General features: G+C 48.6%; 1 protein-coding gene across 1 annotated transcript in view; it reads left to right on the top strand.

The window, feature by feature from the left end:
* COL27A1 (collagen, type XXVII, alpha 1) overlaps positions 1 to 18853 on the top strand; it is a 166288-nt gene that overhangs the window by 109095 nt on the left and 38340 nt on the right. Inside the window, exons 26-33 of the mRNA XM_006890718.1 lie at positions 1646 to 1699; positions 4107 to 4160; positions 4363 to 4416; positions 10259 to 10312; positions 17068 to 17121; positions 17652 to 17696; positions 17830 to 17874; positions 18090 to 18143. Of these exons, the coding sequence (XP_006890780.1) occupies positions 1646 to 1699; positions 4107 to 4160; positions 4363 to 4416; positions 10259 to 10312; positions 17068 to 17121; positions 17652 to 17696; positions 17830 to 17874; positions 18090 to 18143 (414 nt within the window). The remainder of the gene's footprint in view (positions 1 to 1645; positions 1700 to 4106; positions 4161 to 4362; positions 4417 to 10258; positions 10313 to 17067; positions 17122 to 17651; positions 17697 to 17829; positions 17875 to 18089; positions 18144 to 18853) is intronic.

The following is an 18853-nucleotide window of genomic DNA, read 5'->3' as shown; positions in this document are numbered from 1 at the left end:
CTTGTAGTCCAGCTAGTGGATTTGAACCACAAGCATTTGGAATTTCAGTACAGCTTCTTGCCACTTGGCCACCCGTGTTCCCTGGCCTATTACCATATAAATGCCTTTTAGATGACAGAGTACCAGTCTGCTTGGCATTGATAGGCATTACATCACCCTCGGAGATTGACAGATGTGTTAGTGTTGTCTTCTGAGCCTGTGGCTTCAGGTTGTTTCCCATTTAGGCCCATCGTTCTGTTCTTTGGTCAGATATTGGAGACAGGGGTTTGGTCTTATGACAAGGAAAATCTTTCTATCCCTTTGCCTTTTCTTATTTTTATCTTTGAATTTTTTATTTACGTGAAAGTTTGCAAATCATATTCATTTTCCATGAACTCATTCATGGACATATATACCGATTGTCATTGATGAATGCAATTAGTTACATAGTACTGAGTGTTGGGTTCCGGCTTTGTGAAGTCTAGAAATTTTTGGCTGCAGGTCTGGATTCTCCCAAAGCCCCTTCTAAACCACTGAACCATGCAAGCACCCCAAAGGGGCTTGTATTTTCCTTGGCAGCGATGAGGTTAGAATCTGAATGAGAAATCAGGGCCCCTGGGTTCTAGGTCTCCCTTCCTGGGTCAGTTTTCTGGCCTTTCCCTCCTCATGTGAGTGCGCATGTTTGCCAGCTCAGGAAGACACAGCGAATACTGCAGCTACCTGGGAGAAGCCCCTGGAACCCAGGAGCAACTTCCCAACCAATGGAGTTAAAAAGAACAACGAGAACCACTGTGTGTGTATGTGTGTGTAGTGTCCCCTTTCAGAAAGAGGAGAGGAAGTGTTTTAGAGAACAGAAAAAGGCCTCCGCTTTCCAGATTTCAATCAGGTTTCTTGGCGGAGGCTCCTCAGCTATTTCTATCTCAGCCAGCAGGGTTTGTTTCACTCTTTGAAATAGCCCCAAGGCCCCCAAAGATGGGGACAGATTTCTCCCAGGCAGGCTTCCTCCCAGCACAGCTTAGAGGCCAGCCCCCTACTCCCGCCCGCTCCAAACGGGGCTGCCTCCCAGCCTGCTCCTGGCGCGGGAAGAATGTGTGGCGCTCCCAGGGATGCTGGCAGCCGCCCCACCACTTGGCTCCAAAATCAGAACCATCTGGTGGAGTGAGGGAAGTCAGTGCGATGCCCAGAGAGAGGGAAGCTCTCCACAGCTGCAGCCCTGTGCCGGGCCGATCACTAAGTGTGGAGCAGGGGGCAAGGCGAATAAAGATTCGTTGTTGTTAAGTACTATCAAGTCAGTTATTACATTGCTGCAAATGACGGCTATAAATGTGCTTAGAAACATGTGCATGACGGCTGTAGCCGTCATTTGTGGCAATGTGGTACTGAACCATGGACTCTGCCTCGTGCTCCACAGTCTTTGCTGTGTTCGAGCCATCATTGCAGCTACTGTGTATGAGTCCATTTCATTGAGGATCTTTCTTTTTTTCCGCTGACCCTCTGTTTTGCTAACTATGACCTTCTTCGGTGGCAGCCCCTACTGGCTGGATTAGCAGGTGGAGACAGGAGGCACTTGGAGAATCATGATGGAGGGAAAGGAAAATGACAACTCAGCACATCCCCGAATTCATGCTATTTCCTCTTCTCTCGCCTCCACTATTGTTTCTCACAGGGACTGCTGGGATTCGTTGGTCTAGTCGGGGAGCCAGGAATCGTGGGTGAAAAGGTAAGTTGTGTTGAGGAGAAACAAGCAGGTGGAGCTTGTGTTTTGAAATATTTGCGAGGTGAAGAAGATAGCTGACCTTACCGTGTCAGAGAGCTCTCATCTGGCCTCCTCACTGCCCGGCATGCCAAAGACCATTGCCCTTTCCCAGCATCCTGTGGGGCTCTTGCCCTCCCACCCAGCACAGTTAGGCTTTCACTTGATAAGCAGCTGATAACTCTTTATGGCCACCCGCTGGTGCTGCTCAGTGGTAGACAACAGGGAAGAAGGTAAGGCTTCATCTTTTCAGAAAATAACATTTTTCTGAGGTTGCTTTAAGAATCCTGTCCCCTACTCCCCCAGCTCCATTTGACAGATGTGAAAACTGAAGTTAAGACAGAAGGAGGTAACTTGCTGAAAATCATGTAGATAGTAAGTGTTAGAACGGGGATTTGCACCTGTAAGTTTCAATACCAAAGGACTCAACTTTACCCACTAAGCTATTCTACTTCACATCAGCACTTAGCTCAAAAACAACCTATGGCTTCTTGGCTCCCACTGTGGTCCCTGGATGGTAAATGTTTTCCTTTGTATGAACTAATCTATTCCCAGAGAAGGCCTTCTGGGAAAGCTAGCATTGTTTCCATTAGACAGAGGGCAAAGCCAGTCCAGAGAGAGGAAGAACCCACCCAAGTCGGGCCTCACCTACCTTTATAAGTTTATCTGTGCCTTAACCCTCATCACCTCGTCATCTAAATCCTGTGCCCGTCATCATCTTTTTTTCATTTTATTTTATACTGATTTATTGACAAAGTTCAAATACCTTGTTTTTCACACAAGGTCCTCTCCATTTCCTTCACCTCCCCCATCAAATTGTTGTCATCATCTTTTGCATTTAACTTTTTAATTATAAATAATTCTAGATTCACAGAAGGGTAAAAACTAGTACAGAGAGATCTCTTCCACTCTTCATTCAGCTTCCAGCAATGGTAAATTTTGTATAACTGTGGTACTCATCGTTAAGTCAAACTGACTCACAGCTAACCCTCCGTTGGGTTTCTGAGACTGTAAATTGCATGGAAGGAGATGGTCCATCTTATTCCTTCAAAGCCACTGGCAGAGAGAGGCATAGCCTTTGAGCCGGCAGCCCTACGCTCCCTACAGTGAGCCGGCAGCACTGCACTCCCTACAGACTGTGCTACCTGAGTATGGTATTCTGTCAAAACCAGCTCTGGTTAATGCTCTGTGCGCCTCCTTACCTCCTAACCATTACCCATACCATTCCTTCAGCCAAATACAGTCTTCTCAACTCAAGCCCTTTTTATCTAGATAATTTTCCTTCAGTTCAGTTCAACAGCACTTTCTGAGAGAAGCCCTACCTGACCACCCCTGCTCCCAGGTGGGTCCATTCCTCCATCACAATGCAGAAGCACCTTGACACCACCCCTTACAGCCCTTGCCCTGGGTGACACTTTGCGTCTGTTTTGTTGGTTTCTGTCTATCTCTCTGTTATTCTCTATCCTTGTCATGGCAGGAGGGTCTGTCTCTTTCTGTAAATATTTTTATTTTAGTGTCCAGCATAAAGTTCCAAACACACAGCTCAGTAAATGTTTGCTGCATTTATTCACATGCTAGGAAAGGTAGAGAGGATCCGTGAAAGAGAAGACGACTCTCAACAAGATAGGTTGACACAGTGATTCCTAGAGTGGGCCTTGAACATGACAGAGATCGTGAGAAAGGTGCAGGATAAGAAAAAGGTTCAGGTCGGTTGTTCACAGAGTTGCTGTGAGTTGTAGACAACTCAGTGATGCCTAACAACAATATAATATTTAGATATGAAAAACTAGGGCCTCCATAAAACAGAGCCAGGACCAGAACTCGGAGCCCCTGTCCCTTGGCTATAACTCTGTCTGCTACACCCGCCATCTCTGCCTAGTCCAACTGGGTTAGTCTGGAAGGATGGAGTCTTGTCTCCAATTATCCGCTGTCTCGTTGAGGTTTGGGCAGGAGGGTAGGGCAGAGAAGGAAATACCTTCTGTTGCCATGTCCATCTCAGCCAGCCCAGCCCAGCCCAGCCCAGGGGATGCTGGCCTAATGAGGACCACATGACGTGGGTTAGGATCAAAAGATCAATGTAATTAATACACCCTTAATCTGGACCATCCTTGCCCCGGGGAGACCCACTGTGTGGCACGCTGCCGTGAATGCAGAGGCTTCCCTGGACTTGCTAGAGTCTTGGCATCTGCATAGTAAAATCCCAGATCCCCACCTCACAGCTACCCTGGGTTATGCGTTATGAGGAAAACAAGGACTCTGTAGACAAGTCTACAAGTCATTGCTTCTGTTGGGCCTCTGGAAGGTCCTTCTGCATCTGTCTCTCACCAAGTCACCCCACAACTATGACCTTCCCGAATTGATGTTTCTACCACAGGGTGACCGGGGCATGATGGGACCCCCAGGCGCACCTGGACCCAAGGGGTCGATGGTAAGGAGTAAGTCTGCATCCTCTTGCTCTTTCCTGTCACAGCCTTGGGGTGACAGCTCTGATGCCCTCAGCCTGCCTTGCATGTCCCAGACATTTAGGGTGACCCAATCCTTCTCCCTCCCGGACTTGCCTGGTGCCCTCATGGCCTGCAAGAGGAAGAGGTGCTGCCCACAGCTGACTCCTTCTCCTTCTCTCTTGGTAGGGTCACCCTGGAACAGCAGGCAGTGTCGGGACCCCTGGAGAGCCTGGACCCCTGGTAAGCAACACCTCCTGTCTTAGCTACTTCAGTGCTGCTTTAACAGAAATGCTTTAAGTGGGTGGCTATAAAGAGCAGAAATTTACTTTGTCATAGTTCTAGAGGCTAAAATTCCTAATCAGGGTCTCAGCCTTCTTAATGCCTTCCTTGTGGGTATCCTCAGGCAGTCTTTGGATCCTTGGCAATCCTCACAAAATGTTTGTTTTCGTGTGTGTGTGTGTAATCTTTTTTTTTGTATGTCACTTCATTTTTTTTAACTGTTGTTTTTTTTTTTAAATTTTTTTTTTCATTTCAATGAACACCTACAGAGATTTTGGAATTCCATTCATTGTTGCACCCTTCTCCCCTCCCCCCCCCCCCGTTTGCTCCTCTCCTTGAAAAGCAAAAGAAAAACTCCCTCACTGGTACACAATCCCCCCTGCACATCCCCCAACCACACCCCCAACCCCAAGCAATCTTTTTTTTTATAACTCAGAAGCGATTAGATTTAGAACCTGCCCTACTTGACTGTGATCTAATTGGCACAGCATAGAAAACTCTATTGCTAACAAGACTGCAAGCCCAGGTACGGTGTTGGGATTTCAGCATGTATCTGGCATGATGGACACCCCTGTGGTTCTTGAGTTCAAAGCCACTGTCAAGTCAGAGTAGAATCCAGGCCTCCGAGTCAGTCCTGAGTTTGAATCTTAGCTCCTCTACTCCCTGGCTGTATCATTCTTCAAGTTAGATCATGTATCTTCTCTGAGGTCAAATCTTGCTCATCTGAATAACAGGGAAAATCGTGAAGGTTTGATCATGTGGGTTCAACACCAGTGCTGCTAATTGCATGCCTTCCACACAGCAATGTTCGTTAACTGGAAGCATCGCTGTCATTAGGACCTGACTGTCTAGCTGTGCCAAAGGCAGGTCTAGGGGCCAGAGATGCAGCAATAAATCAAGATAGAAGAACCCAATCAATAAGTAACAACTACTATGGAGAGAGCAGAAAAGAAGGTGGGGTGTGCTGGAGACCAGGCAGGTGGTGCCAGGCTGAGACCCAAGTGCAAAGACGCCTAACTCCCATCAGCACATTCTCACTCCTGAGTCTCAGTCTCCCCTTCTGTCCAGGAGGTGGAGGAAGGACTGGAAAAGAGTCAAGAGGGAAAAATGGTTGGTCAGTGGGGGAGAAGTGGTAACAAGAAGTGGGAATGTCCTGATTGGCATTTCGAAGGAAGGTGCAGTCCTGTGAATCCCTCCTTAACAATGGGGCTCTGGTTGTATTGTCCATCGTGTATTTCACTGGCCACCAAAAGGCCTTACATCAACAGATCTCCTCCTGTTAAGATCTGCATCCTCAGAAACACAATGAAAGATCACTATAAGTTAGGTCAGTTTGACAGCTCTGAGTTCTGTGAGTGACTCCAGTAATCCCATACCTGAGCCATGCTGAGATGATCCTCAGCGCTTCCTGTCTGCCTCTCACTGTGTGACCTCAAGGGTGTCCCTTCCCAGGAGATGTTCACCCATCCGTCTGTGCAGTGAGTTAGCCCTGACTTAGTGGATCACGCCCCTTGCCGTTTTCACATATCAAGATTGCTATTAACACTCTCCTCCCACATTGCTCACTGTTGATCAGTGGGCTTGAGCCCTTGGACCTCTTGAGTGGGGTTTCTTCTAAACAGCTACGGCCCCTAGAGCCCCTGAGGGAAGAGAACAGTAAAGAGGTCCATAAACCTTCAAAATCAAGCAAAGCCAGGGTTCTAATCCTGACTTTCCCACTTACTAGCTGTGTGACTGCTCAGCACTTCTCTGCGTCGTCCTACAACTTCTTTAGGAGATTGTTGGGATAAATGAGCAGAGGGTGTAATTCTTAGCAAACTGCCTGCATATGTTACTGCTGTTGTATGATACCATCGAGACAGCTAAGACTCAGTGATCCTGAGCTTTGAACCCTGCGACAGTCACAGAATTCCTGTCATGCTCGAGCCCATTGGTACAGTCACTGTGTCAATCCATCTTATTGAGGGTCTTCCTCTTTTTCTCTGACCCCCAGCTTTTCCCAGTATGATGTCTTTTCCTATGGACTCCTATGACCCCTCCTGACAGCATGCCCGAAGTATGTGAGACTAAGTTTCATTATCCTTGCCTCTAAGGAATGCTCTGGTTACACTTCCTCCAAGACAGATTTGCTTGTTCTTTTGGAGTCTATGAAAGAGTTTCTCCAACATCACACTTCAAAGACATCAACTGTCATCCTTATTCATTGTCTAACTTTTAGATGCATAGGAAGCAACTGAAAACGCCAGGTAGCTTGATCAGGTGTATCAGGTGTATCTTAGTCTTTAAACTGACATCCTTGCTCTTTAGTACTTTGGAGAGCCTTTGACAGCAGATTTCCCCAGTGCAACATGTCTTTTGGTTTCTTAACTGCTGTTACCATGGGTATTGATTGTGGTTCCAAGTGAAATAAAATAGTTGACAACTTCAATCTTTTCTTCATCTATCATGATGTTGTTTATTGGTCTTGTGGTAAGAAGTTTTATTTTCTTGATGTTGGGATGTAACCCATATGAAGACTGCAGTCTTTGATCTTCTTCAGTAAGTGTTTCAAGTCTTCTTCACCTTCTGTGAGCAAGGTTGTGCTGTCTACATAACGCAAATTGTTGACAGGTCTCCCTCCAATCCTGATGCCACATTCTTCTTCACATGGTCTGGTTTCCCGAATGATTTGCTCAGCATGCAGACTGGATAGGTATGGAGACTGGGTATAGTCCTGATGCATTCCTTTCCTGATTTTAAACCAATCAGTCTGGACTGGTTTAAGTCCCTTTGTTCTGTTTGGACAACTGGTTCTTGGTCTATATATAGGTTGTACCTGAGCACAATTAAATGTTCTGAGATTCCCATCCTCAATGTTAGCCATCATTTGCTATGATGTACACAGTCAAATGCCCTTACATATTCAACAAAACACAATCATTTTTCTGGTATTCCCTGCTTTTAGTCAAAATCCATCTGACATCAGCAGTGATATCCCTTGGTGTTTAATGAATGGTATTAGTAATAAGTATTCTTGCCATTTGTTAGATATAATAATTGCCATGACTATTAGCAGAACTATTAAAGTGGCTTTTCTGTGATACTTTTCACATCTGATTGACATTTCCTCATGTTTCTAATCACTTTGACTTCCTTATCCTCCCGAAGCCCATTGAGGTCAGTTGAAATCTTTCTCTCTGTTGTTTGGGAAGGAAGGCATACTGAAGCTCTGGGCCTTGCCAGGGCCACCCAATGGCCAGATCTGCATCTGGCATCCAGGTTTCTCGCCTCCACCCTTTTTGAGGGGGAATTAATTTCTGGGCTCTTTTTTAAAATTCTAGTTTATTTACAAAATTTGAATACATTATTTCTCATACCAGTTCCTTCCCATTTCCCTAACACCCCCATCAAATTGTGCAACCCATGATTATTTCTGCCACCCACCCCCGGCTTCCATTCCCCCTTCCCCAGATCCTCATACTCATTCTATAATAAAGGTTTTGTACAGTATTTGTCCTCATGGGACTGAGTTAGTTCACTCAGCATAATGCTCTCCAGTCCCTCCCAAGTTAGTAGTAATTCACAAAATCATTGCTCTTGTGTGTTGCGTAGTATTCTGTTGTGTGAATATACCATAACCTTCTCAATCCATTTGGTTGTGGTTGGACATCTGGGCTGTTTTCATGTTCTTGCGATGGTGAATAACACTGTTATGTATACCAACCCATATTGGCATACAAGTATCTATTTGTGCCTCAGTTCTCATTTTCCTGGGGTATATTCCAAGCAGTGAAATAACTGGGTCAAATGGAATTTCTATGTTCAGCTTGTTGAGAAAGTGCCAAACTGCCTTCCAGAGTAGTTGTACCATTTTACAATCCTACCAACAATGTATGTTCCTATTTTTCCACATCATCTCCAACGTTTATTGCTTGCTGTCCTGTTAAATTGTTGCCACTGTTACTGGAGTGAGATGGTAGCTCATTGTGGTTTTGATTTGCATCTCTCTTATTGCTGGTGATTTGGAGCATTTCTTCACGTGTCTGTTTTGCCTCCCCTTTTGAGACAGCCAAGTACTCTTTACTAAGATCCCTCTCCATTATCTTCCCAACAATTCTAAAAGTTGGGATTCATCCTGTTCCCGTTTTATAGATAGTGAAACAGAGACCAAAAAAGTTTGACTGTCTTATCTAAGGAGATACGATAAGGAAGGGGCAGAGCTGAGATTTGAACCCTTGGTTTTTGCTGTTTATTCTTCCTGTTTTTCAAACCCTCTGCTCTGCTGCCTCAGGGCAGACACTTGGCTTCTATAAGTTCCCAGTGATATATTGCCTGCCTTCTGCAGTCTGAGAATGCCCTATAAAAAGATCTCTTCTCACTCAGTCTTCATGTTGTCCACCATCCGGGAGTCAGATCTGCCTTTTTATTGGGCCAAACTGGAGTCCACACCCTGTCGAGGTCTGATGATGAGGTGTTGGGCAGGGAACCAGCCCTCACATCAATCTCACAGCAATAGCTGTTACAAGGGGCTGCCAGTTCAGGAATGGGGGGCTGTGTCTGCACCCCTAAAGGTAAATAGGAGGGAGAAACGAGAGCAACAAATTTTTTTCTGCGTCTCCAAATGGAATTGGGCCTCTCCTTGGTAGTTAGAGTGGGACGAGGCCGTATTTTTCCTTGTTAAAGGGATCATGGCACGGCTGAGAGTTGCCAGTGCTGAGCTGAGAGGCCCTGCCACTGTCACAGGGGTCCTGGCTGGCCTGCGGGATGGAGTGGGTTCTCCTGTGACAGAACTGGGCAGCAAGGCAACTGCTTCCTCTCTCCACCATCTTTCTTCTCCTCTACCAAGCTGTTACCTTCATTTGTTTATTTAGCAGATTCTTAAATGCTTGGCATATAGTCTGTGCTGGGCTCCAACTCATTGCCCAGACTCACTGTCGTGGAGTCTGAACAAACTCGTAGCTGACCTTCCAGCAGGTTTTCAGAGGCTGTAAATGGAATGAGAGGGGACTGCCCATCTTTCTTCCTCGGAGCCTCTGGTGGATTTAAGACAGCAGACAGGCATGGCCTTTGGGTTAGCAATGCAACTCCCTGTGGACTATGCCAGCAGGGCTCCTGGACACCAGAGCACCCAGAGGTGCCGAGAAGTCACACAAGAATCAAGTCCACCCTGTTGTCTCTTTCCTTTCTTCCTGTCTCTCCCTTTGTTCTGCTTTTTTTTTTATCCCTTCGTCAGACCAAGATAGCGGGGCACCCACTCCAAGCCCAGTTATCTCCCCTTCCCATTTCTCTACCGTTTTCATTCCTCTTCTCTTGATGATCCCTACTTCTTGTCCCCAGTCATCTCACAGCTATGTCCTCAGTTCTTCCACGAGGCTCTTTCTGACCCCGGCAGAGCTTTCTGGAGGCCTTTAAAGGGACATTTGCCTCAGGATTGGGTAAGGGAAGGAACTTTGATTTTCTTATTCTCTTTTGCTCATGGAAGAGAAAAAGTAAATATAGGAGTTTTGTCCAGAATGCCAGGTTGAGGTGAAGAGGCAAGTGGCTTGTCCAAGAAGTCTTCCCTACTACCTATATTCCTAAGAGATGCTGAGGCCCCCTCCTGTCCTCCGCAAGCCATTAATGCACGGCCAGTGACAGCTCAAGACCCCACAGACCAGATTCAACGTCCTGCAGTGTGGGAGCTGCTGGTGTACCTGGAGCCAGGGTGGGGACAGCTGCACAGGGAGTGCCTCAGGCCTTCAAGTTGTGCTCCCAAGCTGCCAGCCCTCCGTGTCACACTCACTCCCTGAAAGTGGCCTCTCTAAATGCTTTCTCTTCTCCACAGGGCCCTCCAGGGCCTCGAGGCCCACCTGGCTTGAGGGGACCCAAGGGACACCGGGTAAGTTAGACCCAGCCCCCAGGGGTCAGACACTGGCTGGGACACACTTGGAATGGAGCCACCTGCTGGCTGCTGTCTCCTGGTCCTTGCTCCCAGCCCTGATCTGAGACCTGAGCTTCACAGCGCTAGGCGACGTGCCCAGGCCCGTCTGTCAGTATAGCTCAATTCTGGGTGCTGGACCAAGACCCCCCATGGACACCTGTGCTTTGTTTATTCATTCATTTGCTCGTTCATTCTCTCAGCCTCCATTTGTTTAGCACCTACTATGTGGCACTCACTGTTGTTGGCCCTGCAGATACTGCAGAGGCTAGATCAGGCATGACCTCGCTGCCTCATGGCTCAGTATAGTAGATCCAACAGTCTAGGGACAATACAGTACAGCATCATCGGCACAGGCCATTTGGGAGCCCAGGGAAACTTCTAGCAGATGACAGCATCTGAACTCACTCTGGGAGAAGGACCAGCAGGAGGAAAGCCTTGTAGTACGGAAGCATGTGGGTGCTTAGGATCCCCGAGTTGTGCAACAGGGGGATGGGGCAGGGCGTATGGCTGAGACATACATGTTGAACCAGACAAGGCCTTAGAAGCCACAGCTAGACCTATGGGCTGTGCTCCCAGGGGTTTGGGGGAAGTTTATTAAGCAGGAGCTGATGTGAGCTGAGTCCCTAGATTGTGCAGATGGTTATGCACATGACTTCTATCAGAAAGGCTAGTGGTTCATAGCCACCCCAAAATGCCATGTTAAGAAGACCTGGCAATCTATTTCTGAAGGATCAGTCATTGGAAACCTTCTGGAGCCTAATTCTCCTCTTTAACACATTGGGTTGCCATGAGTCAGAATCCATTTTGCAGCAGTTGATTTGCCTGCCTGCCTGCCTTCCTTCCTTTCCTGCTCCTCCTCCTCTTCCTCCTCCTCTTCTTCCTCATCCTCTTCTTCTCTCTCTCATCTGTCCATGGTGGCCAGGGATAGTTGCTAGAATTTTCTATATAGCAAAGGAATTTTGGTAGCATAATGGGTAATTGCTCAGCTACAAGTAGCAAAGTCAGAGGTTTGAACCCACTAGCCACTTTGTGGAAGAAAAGGCCTGGTAATAAATAAAGTTGACACAAAGTTAGCTCCCATAATGCTGACAGCCTAGAAGATTCTGTGGGGTACATTTTTATAAAGCATATTATACAGGATCTCTATGAATCAGAATCTGCTTGGTGGCACACAGCTGTACCTATGTACCAAGCACCGTTTATCACTAAATTAACTCATTTCATTCTCAGCACTACACTATGGGGTAGGTGTTGTCCTTATCCCCATTCTACAGATGAGAAAACTGAGACATACAGGAAGGAAGTCACCTTCCTCAGATCATGGAGTTAGAATGTGGCAGAACTGGGATTTGAACCCAGGGAGTCTGGTTCTTTTGTATGCTGAATCCAGCCTTGTTTTCAGTCGTGCCAGGAGGGCTGTTGCAGGCCTTTGTGTTTCCAGATCGCATAGAGGAGTAGCTCTCTTGTAAGGATGGAGCAGGCACCCTGGGCCCAGGACCTAAACTCCATGCATGAGATCTGTGATTATTATTTTCCTCTTGGCTGAATTTCAAGTGGTTTTAAAGTTTCCACCAAACCAGATGGCCTGAGCAGGCTAGGGTGAGGAAGATTAAAAGGCATTCCTCTGGCCTGGTGGGCCCCCTCCCTGAGACATCTCCTGGAGAATGAGCTGGAGCCCAGGGAGCAGGCAGGTTCCACTCTGACCTGGTGTATCTTTCTTCCTGCCCCAGGAAGCACCCAAGCAGCTGCAGGGAAAGCTGCCATAGCCCTGACCCCTGGCTCCATTCTCTGCTGTGGCCCTGGACCCTGGTTCTCTCACAGACGTTAGCCTCTTTCTCACTTTCACCTGTCTACCACCCCTTCCCAGCCGGGGCCTGAGGAATGTATCCCCCTAACTGCAGCCAAGACTCTGGGGCTAAGGGGTAGAGAGGAACATTAGGAAGCCTGACTTCCCCCCCTCCCCATCCCTCTGCAGAAATGAAAACCCTATGGGATCAGGCCTCTCTGGACTCCCACTTCACAGATGGGATCAATGAGGCAAGGTGTGAGTGAGCTGGACAAGTCTCGAGTAGCTCCTGGCTCATCCTAAGCCTTGCTATGCCTGGGACCTCAGTTTCCCCACATGTCCCAGGAATGGGGAAGCGGGCTGAGAAGTCTGTCACAGGGCTCTGCCTGTCTGCCCATTTGTGAGATGGGCCTTCCTGAGGAAAATGAGTGCTAAGGGGTTGAGACCTAGAGAAGGATGGGCCCTCTCACTTCGGCCTTTGCAGAGGGGTGAGTGAGGTTGCTGACCGAGATCTAGGCCCACTGGCCCTCGCTTGATGTGGACTCTGGAATCAAAATAATCCTGGGGACACGTCTCAGCCTCTCTAGTCACCAGCTGGCTTCTCAGCCTTTCTGCAATTTGACTGATGGTGACATTAATTCTTCTCTCTGCAGGAATGTAAGATTCTGAGACTTGACTCTTCTTCTGGAGTGAGGGTTAGAATTGAGCAGGCTTGACCTCAGCCCCAGGACTTCCTATGTGACCTTGGGCAGCTGATTTCTGCCCATCCCCTTTAAGCCTGGGGTTCTTCCTCTGATCGATGACAGAACCAGCCTGTTGTCAGATATTCTTGGAATGCTATCACCTAACGAGTGCACAGTAAACGCCTGCTAGCACACTAGCACACAGTAAGGGCTCTGGGCCATCATCTGCCCTTTTTCAGAAGAGCTGTGGTCAAACGGATTTTCCGTCCTAGGCAAGGGCTCAGGCATAGGCAGCCCCTCCCACAGAGCATGACCCTGGGCCTGGCTGGCAGGCGGCCCTGGCCTTGATTGCAAATATCTCCCTGGAGGAACAGATACAGGAGAGTGGACATGTGGCTCTGATTGAAACCCAGGCCTGCCTCCAGGGGGCGGACCGGCTGGCCACTGTTCCCAGGGAAGGAGGGGCAAGGACTGAGGAAACCGGGCCAGCTGCAGGGTAGCAGAACACAAGCAACGGAGTGTGCGGCCACCCTCACCATGCACGTGGAAATGGTGGCTGGGGGTCCCACTACCTCACCTCTGTCCAGACAGGAAAGGTCAGTCTTGCTCTTTGTATGCTCTTTTCTAGCTTCCTCCACCTCTACCTACCCCCAGCTTGTGGGTGCTCACACATAACTGAGATTTTAAGACCATTTTCTCCAACACCCCAGTCTACTCCAGAGCCTTCTGTCTGGTCCCTCCAGGCCCTGGCTCACACACTCCCTGTGACAGGATGCTCAGTCCCAGCTAATAACTGGTAACATGTTGTAGTGAAATGCAATGACTATCAGCTAACCTGGGTTCAAATTCTGGCTCCTTCATTTCCTAGCAGTGTGACGTTGGACAAGTTTAACTGTGTCCTGAGTCTGCTTATTTGTAAAATAAGGAAAATAACATCCACTGCTTTCGCTGCTGTTGTTATTGTTGTTGTTGTGTACCATAGAGTTGGAACTGACCCAGACCTGACCCTCCAGTGGGTTTTCAGAGGCAGTTAATCGCACAGGAGGAGACTGCCCATTCTTCTCTTGCAGAGCAGCTGGTGGCCTCAAACCACCTGCCTTTGGGACTGTAGAGCAACTTCTTGCCAATAGGCCACCAGAGCTCCCTATTGTTACTATTATTACATGGTGGACAGTGTTTGGTGGAGCTCCCCAGTTAAAACAAGCTTGGAAGCAGGAGTGGCATCCACTTCCAAAATAGCTTGTTTCCAGAAACCCTATGAACTTGGAGAAATGATGAAATTTATACAAGTGTTCAAGTCTTTTATTCACAGAGTCGCTAAAAGTCGCCTACGACTCAACAGCAATTAACAACAACTATTATTAAAAGATCACATGGCTTTCAGCACAGTGACTTTAATTCCTAAGATAAGCAGGGTGCTGTGAAGTTCAAGGTCAAGCCCTCTAATCTGCTGTCCTCTCTGTCTCATACAGAAAGGTCTGTGCCTCAGCCAGGGCCCAGAAACCCACTTGCAAGTGGGACTGGGCTGCCCACCCATCTCTGACCTGGAACCTCCGTCTGGTTCCATCTAACACAGGTGCCCACTCAACAACCTGAATCAAAAGTGTTAAGTCTGACTGTTCATGTGAGGCCAACACCTAGAAAAAGAGAGGGCCTCTCCCAGGGGCAAACATCAAGTGGGCTGCAGAACCAGGATTAGCACCCAAGCTCTTTAATCCCCAGTAGAGTTAATTAAACCTTGTCTTGAATCAGTGAAAACCCTCAGCTGATTCCACATGGCATAATGTAATGTAAATGGCTTACTGGGAAAGGAACCAAGGTCAAATTTGCTAAACCACTTCTTTTTTGTCCCTGCCTTGTGGGCAACCATCACTTGCAGTGGCAGAGCCAGGCCGGGCCAGGAACAAGCATTGCTAAGCCACTGTCCATGCATGCTGAGCTGCCCTGCCTTGAAGGGACACCTTGCCGCCATTTCAGAAATGAGGTGACTGAGACTCAGAGAGGAGCAGTCATGTGTCCCTGGGTCACAACATTTCCTGAGCACCCCTGTGCCTGGTGCCAAACCCGGCAGTCAGCCCAGACCTTGGCCTGGAAGTCTGTAGGAAGAAAGACTTTAAGCTGAAGTGCTATGTTAGGCCTGGAGGTGTCCTCTCCTGGAATTGATCAGTGAAGTGCCATTTTAGACCCTGATGTGAAATTAAAGCAGCAGGAGGCCCAGGCAGCTGATTAATTGAAATGTGCTTTGTTTAACAAGGGATACGATATCATTGCTGATGTCAGATGGATCTTGGCTGAAAGCAGAGAATAATAGTAGGAAAAATGATTACTTGTGTTTTATTGGCTATGCAAAGTCATTGGACTGAGTGGATCATAATAAATTATGGATAACATTGAGAAGAATAGGAATTCCAGAACACTTAATTGTGCTCCTGCAGAACCTGTACATGGCCCAAGAATCAGTCATTCGAACAGAACATGGGAACACTGCTTGATTTAAAATCAGGAAAGGTGTGTGTCAGGGTTGTCCATGCTAATTCAGTCTGTATGCTGAGCAGATAATCCAGGAATGTGGCCTATATGAAGAAGAATGTGGCATCAGGATTAGAGGAAGACTCAACAAGCTGCAATATGCAGATGACACAACCTTGCTTACTAAAAGTAAAGACAGCTTGAAGTTCTTGCTGAAGCTCAAAGACTACAGTCAGTGTCAAAGAAACAAAACTCCTCACAAATGAACTAATAAAGAATATCATAATAAGTGGAGGAAAGGTTAAAGTTGTCAATGATTTCATTTCACTTGGACCTGCAGTCAACCACCATGAAAGCAGCAGTCATGATATTGGACAAATCTGCTGCCACGGGCTAAGCTGCTAAAGAGCAAGGCTGTCAGTTTAAAGACTAAGGTGTGCCTGACCCAAGTCATGTTCTTTTCTATGGCTTCAAATGCTTGTGAAAGTTGAACAATGAATAAGGAAGATCAAAGAAAAATTGATGCCTTTGAATTGTGTTGGCAAAGAATCTTGGACACATGATGGACTGCCAAAAGAACAAAAATAATGTGTCTTGGAAGAAGTACAGCCAGACTGCTCCTTAGAAGCAGGAATAGTGAGACTGTCTCGCATACTTTGGATGAGTTGTCAGGAAGGGCCGGTCCTTGGAGAAGGATATCATTCTTGGAAAAGTAGAGGGTCTGTGAGAAGGAGGAAGGCCCTCAGAGCTGTATTGACACAGTGGCTGCTGTAGTGGACTTGAGTACAGCAGAGGTTGTGGGGACAACATAGGACTGGACAGGGTTTTGCTCTGTTGGTGGCTGTAAGTCAGAACCTACTTGATGGCACCTAACTGCACATCTTTATAGGAACAGACTGCCTTTCCTTATCCTACAAAATGAGTTGTGGGTTCAAACCACTGACCTGTCGAGTTTCTTATAGCCACATACTTATCCACTGTACCACCACCAGGCCTCCTCCTAGAGGACTAACACCTGCTAATGTGCTAACTGACCTTGGACAAGTCACTTGGCTTGGCTGGGCCTCAGTGTTCCCACTCATGTAATGGGAGCGGGTGCAGACTCAACCTGGCCTGGGGCTGCCTGGCACTCTGGACTCCTGCCTGGATTAGTCCTGAGCTCCTGACCCCTGCTGATGCCCTCACCTTGCTGTCTTCTCCCTCAGCCCATCAGCCCAGCCCTTCCTTCATCTGTGAGCTGGGTCAGATTAGCCCATGTGTCTGGCTGGAGAGGGAGTTGTCTCCACACCAATGGCCTCAAGCTCTCCTCTCAGCTTCCCCACGGGCTGTGACCCTGTCACTGACATGCTTCCCCACATACTTGCCGCCACCTCCTGGGCAGGGCATACAGGGAGGAGTCTGAACACCTGGCTATGGGGACTTGGCTGTGAGCAAATGCCTCTCTGCTCTGGTCCTCAGTTTTTGTGTCTGCAAAATGGGTTGGATGGCTGGCCCCCAAGATCTAACGTGTTATACCACACTGCCCTGTTCCTGAAGGGCCAGGCCTCCAGCCAAGTCCACCCATGCTGTCCCTGCTGCAGAGCCTTCCCAGCAGAAACTGTGCACTGGACTGAGCTCCCTCAGCAGCTTCCTCAGAGTGAGAGCGAGCAGCAGATGCAGGGAGCTCTGGGTGACGCAGGGAGAGGCCCCAGGTTCTGGGCAGACCCACCCTCCTGGTTTCCAGTCCAAGGGAGACCCCTGCTGTCCAGTATGTTAGTCCCTTTTTCTTATTCCAGGGCCCCGGAGGACCAGATGGAGCAACTGGGGAACCAGGGTCCAGGGGCTTGAAGGTACTGACCCCCATGATTTTCCTGTATTCACACTACAGCAAGTCAGGGACCCAGCAATCCCACTTCACAGCTTCCTCAGCACCAGGCCCCCCGGAAAGACTGCAGGGAGTCAGGAGAGCCCAGAGGGCAGATGCTGGAGAGCTTATTCCATCTGCCCCTCCTGGCCCCCTGCAAGCCCCGAGCGTGGGCACAGGGTAGAGGAGAGCCCTGAGCAGGAGAGTGACTGAGGGAGAGGGCGCTAGTGAAAGGATGGGAGACAGGAGGGTGGGGAGGAACACGTGCACTGCAGACCTTTCCCTGCGCACAGCCCCCGCACGCAGTCCTGTCCACAGGCCCCTGAAGCTTTGTCTAGTTCTTGACTTAAACACCTGGTGACTCTAGCAAGTCATTGACTTTGCGGAACCTTAGTTTTCCCACCTGCACAATGGATAGAGGGTTGACTCACAGGTTCCCTTCATCTGTGAAGTGAGGTGGGAGTAAAGAGTCCTCTCAAGCACCCTTCCCACCTTCACGTGCTTTGCTCCCTGCAGGGCCCTCCAGGACCACAGGGCAGACCAGGCCAGCCTGGGCAGCAGGTACGTCCCCACACCCCCTTCCAAGAGGCCAGGCCAGTGTCATGCAGGCCCTTCCTGTTCCCAGCTTTGTGCTATTGGCCTCTCACCACCTTCCTTGGTGCTCAGCCTCTAATGACCCCAAATGTGCTTCCAGGGCATGACTGGTGAGCGAGGGGACACCGGTCCACGTGGCTTTCCTGTAAGTAGTGCCAATTCTTGGAATCCTCTACATGGTGGGGGCGGAGGGGTATACACTAGCCAATTAAACCTTGGTGCATGTATCCTCCACCTCTGGGTCCTAGTCTCCTACCTGTTAGAGCACTACAATCTAATACACTGTAAACAGGCCTGTCTCGGGTCAAGGGGTCAATCAGGGGGAAGAGGCACTGAGGTCCTCTTGTCTGGTCTCTGCAGGGCATCCAGGGTCCCTCGGGTCCCCCAGGCACCAAGGGCCTCCCAGGAGAACCAGTAAGTACCCTTCCTGACCTCTCTAGTGTCAGAATCCCCAGAAAGCTGGGCTCAGACAAGTCACCATGAGATCTGTGGTCAAACAAGAAGATTAAAAAGGAACAATGCCAGGGTTCCACTGCCATGGTGGGACAGGACCTGAAGATGTGAAGAGACCAGTAGAAAGGGACTCAAGAGATCTAGATTCAAGGTTAAGCTATGCCTATCATCCTGCCTCAGCCTTCTCACCAGTAAAATAGGAGTAATTGTCTACTTTGACATTTGGCCATGAAGATTGAATGAGAGAGTCTGTATAGTGTGCTTGATGTGGTGAAAGGCTGAGGGAGGGAAGGGAGGAAGCAGGGAGGGAGAGAGTTGTGGCTAGATTGACAAGCTGAGACCTGCAGGGTTGACTGAGACTGGACCACAGAGCAAGGCAGCAGGGACAGCAAAAGTTGACAGGGACCAGTAGCTCAAAGCCACCCAAAGAGTTGGCTCTTTGTCCTGGGAAGAGCTACTGAAAGACTTGCAAAGAGGCTGCTACTTGCCAACTTCCCTCCAGCGGGTGTCGGGTGTCTGTAAAGGATGGAATTGAGACGACTTGGGTGAGCAGCTGCAGAGGGTGGAGGCGCTGAGCTGGTAGTGCTGAGAGGGAAGGATGCCCCTCCACAGTGGGGGAGAGAAGAGTACCCCACCCCAGGCCACTGCCTTCCTGCTTCTTGGGCCGGAGC

The sequence above is a fragment of the Elephantulus edwardii genome, unplaced genomic scaffold, assembly GCF_000299155.1.
Source record: "Elephantulus edwardii isolate Elephantulus edwardi_28Jun2011 unplaced genomic scaffold, EleEdw1.0 scaffold00092, whole genome shotgun sequence".
NCBI lineage: Eukaryota > Metazoa > Chordata > Mammalia > Macroscelidea > Macroscelididae > Elephantulus > Elephantulus edwardii.
The sequence above is the reverse complement of the archived record's forward strand: the minus strand, read 5'-3'. Positions and strand labels throughout refer to the sequence as shown.